We start from the raw sequence: 4,556 nt of genomic DNA, 5'->3' as shown, positions 1-4,556 counted from the left end.
GTGCTGACCTCAGTGGCGCCGGCAGCGGCGGCTGGGGATGAGGAGGTGCCCAGGGGCAGCGAGGCCTATGCAGTGGCAGCCTTGGAGCTTGTGAGGGCGCTTGTTGTGTTTGATGACGGCAGCAGGCGCGTTTTAGAGTGGTGCTTGGGCATGCGGCGGCCGCGGCACGGCGGCGGGTGCGGTCACTGGGGCGCGTGGCGCTCGCAGCGGCAGCCGGACGGCGCGCACCGCGCGGCCGGCGGCCTCGCAAGCGGCGGGCTGGAGCCGTCCGGGGGCCGCGCGGGGGCGAGCAGCGTCGGCGTCGTCGGCGGCGGCGGCAGCAGCCTCGGGAGCGGCGACTTTGATGGTGGCGCCCGCTGCGGCGGCGGGCCCGACGAGCGCCCTTTGCTGGCCGTCATGCTGGACGCGATATCGCTCGGCGACGCCGCCGCACTGGCCGCGGCGGCCGGGCTCGCCGCCGCCGCGGCGCAGGCGCCCGCAGAAGCCCTGGAGCCACTCCTGCCCGTCGTCGCCGGCGGGGCGCTCGGGCAGCTGCTCGGCCACGGGGGGTACCAGCAGCGCTGCGCGGGGCTGGCGGTGCTGCGGCAGTTGGCGCGGTGCCCTGCAGCCTGCGATGCGCTCGCGGCGGCGCTGGCGGGCGCGGACGGCGCCGGAGTGGCTGAGGGCGGCGGGAGCGGCGCACAGAGGCGGCGGGTCTCGGGCGACGCGGGGGCGTTGGAGCAGCAGCAGCAGCAGCAGCAGCAGCAGCAGCAGCAGCAGCAGCAGCAGCAGCAGCAGCAGGAAAGGGGCAGGCGGTCAGAACCAGCGGCGCAGCCTGCACCTGGCCGGCTGCAGGCGAACGCAGCCAGCTCGGGCGAGGACGCACGCTGTGGCGGCGGCGGCGCTGGCGGGGGCTGCTCGCAGCCGGTGGCGGCGGTGAGCAACGCAGCAGCGGCAGATGTGATGCTCGGGCTGCTCAACTGCCTGAGCGCCCCTCTCGATGGCGGCGGCGGCGGCGGAACCGGTGACCCCCGCCAGCGGCGCGACCCCCGCGCCCCCGCGCCCGCCGGGCGCTGGGGCGCGTTCGAGCTGCAGCGGCGCGCCCTTGAGGCGGTGGCGGCCCTCGCGCAGGCGCGGCCGCGTGGCACGCTGCTGGGGGCGCTGTTTTCGGAGGAGCTGTCCTGTGGTGAGGGCCTCGCCCAGCGGCTGCTGGCCCTGGCTGATGCCGCCTGCTCGGCGCCTGCCTCCGACCCCCTGGCGTGGGCGCGGCCCGGCCCGCGGCCCCGCGGCGGCGGCGCGTGTGGCGGCGGCGGCGGCGGGGAGTGGTGGGAGCGGATGCGGCTGGCGCAGGAGGCGGCGCTGCTGGCGCGCTCGCTGATTTCGGGGTCGGATTCTTTGGGTGAGCAAGATTTGGTGGGATCTAATCCTTTGGGTCCGCGGCTGCAGTGGGAGTGCCATGCCCCTTGCTGGCCTGCTCCATAGGGCTGCTCAGCAGGGCCCATTCCAGCAGCTCTTCAATCCATGGGCGGCCAGCGCAGCGCCACTCCTGGCCGCGGCACCTCTCCCCTCCCCTTGGTGCTATGAGCGGCGGCGCCCATCGCCTCTGAATGCTACCACCCGCCTTGCCAACCCGCTCGCCCCCGCACCCCACAGCCAAGGCGGCGGTGGATGACCTGCTATCCAGCCCTGCGGCCCTGCGGCTCGCATTGACAGCCACTGCCAAGCTGGCGGAATGGGCGCGCTGCTGCTCCGACGCCGGCAGCAGCGGCAGCGGCGGCGGCGGCGCGGCCGGCGGCGGCGGCGGCGACGGGCCCCTGCAGCCGGCGCTGTGGGCGCAGGCGCTGGCGGGCGGCTGGGGGAGCGGCGGCGGGGACGCCCTGCGGGACGTCGCGGCGGCGGCAGCAAGCCTGCGGCGGAGGATGCTGTCGTTTCCGTGACAATATTTTGCATTCAGGTGTCCTCACAGGTATCATGCCATTCTTATACAACATGCCGAGAATCCATGCGGGTGCACTCGCAGCAGCGTTGCAGAGTTACAGGCTAGGAACGAAACGGAGGGTTGTCAAGCGCAGGCCGCACAGAGCGTCCGGCGCGCGCTGCTGGAGACGCACTTGGGTGCGGGGGGGTGCCGAAGCAGTGAGGCATTTGTGCAGGAATGAGAAAGTCCGCCCGTTGTCGATACAAGTGCTCAACTTGGCGCGACAGGCGCAGGGCATGCCCAGGCCCCTCCCCCTGGGATCACACGCGTGCACCAGGCCGCACGAAAAAAAAAGGCCCCAAAACAGGAGCCTGGGGATAGGCCTGGGGCCGTGCGGCGCTCGTCGTCAGGCGCGTCTCAGCCCCGCTCGAACGGATGCGGCTGCGCGCCAGACCAGAGGCGCGCCGTGGCGCCAGGGCGGGGCCACGCGCGCCGGGGCCAGCGCAGCCGCGGCGTGCAGTCCACATGCAGGCCGTCCGAGCTCACGTTTCCGCGTGCAGCCGCACGACCGCGCCGCTGAATACCACCGCGAGCGCGGACACGAGGCAGACCGCGATGGTGGCCGGCAGGAAGCGGCTGTCGTAGGGGCCGTCCCCCTTGAGGCTGCGGTGGGGCGACAGGAGAAAGTCCGGGGCACGTGGGTTGAACACAGGAGCGGCGGCCTCAACGGGGTCGCGAAAAGTGGCCAGAGAGGGGTCCAACTCCCGCGCGTTTGATGCCATCCCTGCAGCCGCCCGGAATCATCTTCAACACCAACACGTGACAGGCTGCTTGGACCCCCCTTCCTCCTTGGTTTGAATCAGGGCATGAATTGCAGCTGCGAAGGTCTGGACTGCAAGTACAAAGGCACGGACTGCAGGAATCCGGCCCCTCACGTGAGCATGTTGGCGCGGCTGTTGAAGTTGAAGCCGGACCACACCGCGATGATGATCGACAGCAGCAGCATGAGCATCGACAGCACGCGCACGATGGTGGCGCCGGACGTGAAGTCGTCCCCCCACTTGCGGTGCGCGTGGCCGGCGACGCCTGGGCGCCGGCAAGGGCGCGAGGGCGAGCGTGCGCGTGCGCGGGATGGGCGGGCTTGTTGCCAAAGGGCCGAGGGGTGCGGGGCAACGAGGTGCAGATGAGAGGGGGCGCGTGCACGTATGCTGTCTGCGACCGGGCGCAGCCGCGGCGACGGCGAGCGCCAAGCAGTTCGGCCGCAGGACGTGAGGCGGCCGCCGCTGCTGTGCCGGCGCGCGGCGCCAGGTGTTGCGCGGTCTGGCAAGGGCGACGGCGACGAGCAGCAGGAGGTACAACCACGCGTGTAGGCATGCTCAAGACTCTGGGCCCACATGCCCCCAGGCCCCACCCGACATGGCGGCCGATATGCTGCCGATGGTCACCGCCATGTTCATCCAGTGGAGGAACGTGCGCTCGTTGGCTGCGCCGGGACAGCGGTTGGTCGGAGGGGGTCAGGGGGCGTAGGGAGCGCCCCAGCACCAGCAGCAGAGCACACTCCCTTGGGCCCAGCGCATCGTCGTATTGCTGCTCGGCGGACTGCTGGCTGGGCCCTTGGTGTCCCAACAGGAGGCACAACCACGCATGAAGTCACGCATAAACCTGTACAGAAGGGGAGCAAGCTCGAGCAAGGGATCTGGGCACAAAGCTGCTCACCAAAGTAGGCCTTTGCCTCCGTTCGCCGCAGGCTAGGCTCGCCGGCCATGTTGACAGGCTTCTATTGAGTGCTACGAGCGCCTCCCGGGCACGTTTTCGTCTATCAGGGTTGACGAAGGTAAGCACAAATGGCCGATCTGCAGCAGCCAAAAGCGCGCTATAGCGTGATTCTGTGGTCGCTTCTTGTGGTTTGAAGCACATACAACGCGCCCGACAGCGGACCCGGACGCTCGCCCCGCGGCCTTGATGCCAATGAGCAAGGGCATAAAATTCACCGGGTGACCCAATGATGCTGGGCCGCCGCGGTGCGGTCTTGCTGCTTCCAGGTTTTTAAGAGCAGGAAGTAACCGAACCGCAGGCATCGCTTTGAAGTGCGATACGATCGATCTGCGGACCGAGTCCCAGGAAGCCCCAGTCAGCGGAGCGCTTCCTCAGCGGCTACACACGCTATAGGAGAACCGTAGTCGTTGGATTAGACGCGCGGGGACATTCAAGGCCCCCAACTCGAACCCGGCGATCTGAGCACGCGCACCTAGGTGGATTGTGCACTCGGCAGCCATGAAGTTCGGCAAGTACCTCGAAAAGCAGGCCAAGGAGGAATGGGTTCCCTTCTACCTCGACTACAAGGGCCTGAAGGACCTCATTAAGGAGAGCGCCAAGGAGGCGGACTCATCGGGCCCGGCGGCGTTCTCGCCGCGCACAACGTCCCTCTCGATCGCGCGCGCCGCGAAGAAGGCGGACGCGTCGGAGGAGCGCTTCTTCCAGAAGCTCGAGGCGGAGGTGCGCAGCGGCGGCCGCGGCGGTCGCAGCCGGCCTCGACGCGGGGGGTGGCCGTGGTCCAGGCGTGACCAAACAGCGTCATCCCCGCCCCTGCTCTGCCGCTGGCCTTGCCGCGTTGCAGCGCCGCAGCCCAGGGCCCTCCATCTGCAGCGCGCAGCATCAG

The 4,556-nt window shown here is 69.9% G+C and overlaps 3 protein-coding genes across 3 annotated transcripts; 2 read left to right on the top strand and 1 right to left on the bottom strand.

Moving 5' to 3' along the window:
• Positions 1 to 396: 396 nt before the first annotated feature.
• Positions 397 to 1,916, top strand: MNEG_14303 (hypothetical protein; the record flags this gene model as incomplete). The annotated part of the gene is made up of 2 exons (XM_014037227.1): positions 397 to 1,378; positions 1,633 to 1,916. The coding sequence occupies 2 exons, from the start codon at positions 397 to 399 to the stop codon at positions 1,914 to 1,916; spliced, it is 1,266 nt and encodes a 421-aa protein (XP_013892681.1).
• A 523-nt stretch (positions 1,917 to 2,439) lies between these two features.
• On the bottom strand, positions 2,440 to 3,662 carry MNEG_14302 (hypothetical protein; the record flags this gene model as incomplete). Its single annotated transcript, XM_014037226.1, has 4 exons — positions 2,440 to 2,560; positions 2,833 to 2,983; positions 3,309 to 3,380; positions 3,614 to 3,662. The coding sequence occupies 4 exons, from the start codon at positions 3,660 to 3,662 to the stop codon at positions 2,440 to 2,442; spliced, it is 393 nt and encodes a 130-aa protein (XP_013892680.1).
• Positions 3,663 to 4,171: 509 nt separating this feature from the next.
• Positions 4,172 to 4,461, top strand: MNEG_14301 (hypothetical protein; the record flags this gene model as incomplete). The annotated part of the gene is made up of 2 exons (XM_014037225.1): positions 4,172 to 4,393; positions 4,423 to 4,461. 2 exons carry the CDS (start codon positions 4,172 to 4,174, stop codon positions 4,459 to 4,461), a joined length of 261 nt encoding a protein of 86 aa, XP_013892679.1.
• Between the last annotated feature and the right edge of the window lie 95 nt (positions 4,462 to 4,556).

The sequence above is a fragment of the Monoraphidium neglectum genome (assembly GCF_000611645.1).
Source record: "Monoraphidium neglectum strain SAG 48.87 unplaced genomic scaffold scaffold04389, whole genome shotgun sequence".
Taxonomy (NCBI): domain Eukaryota; kingdom Viridiplantae; phylum Chlorophyta; class Chlorophyceae; order Sphaeropleales; family Selenastraceae; genus Monoraphidium; species Monoraphidium neglectum.
Note: the sequence above shows the minus strand (reverse complement) of the source record. Positions and strands in the feature narration are given on the sequence as shown.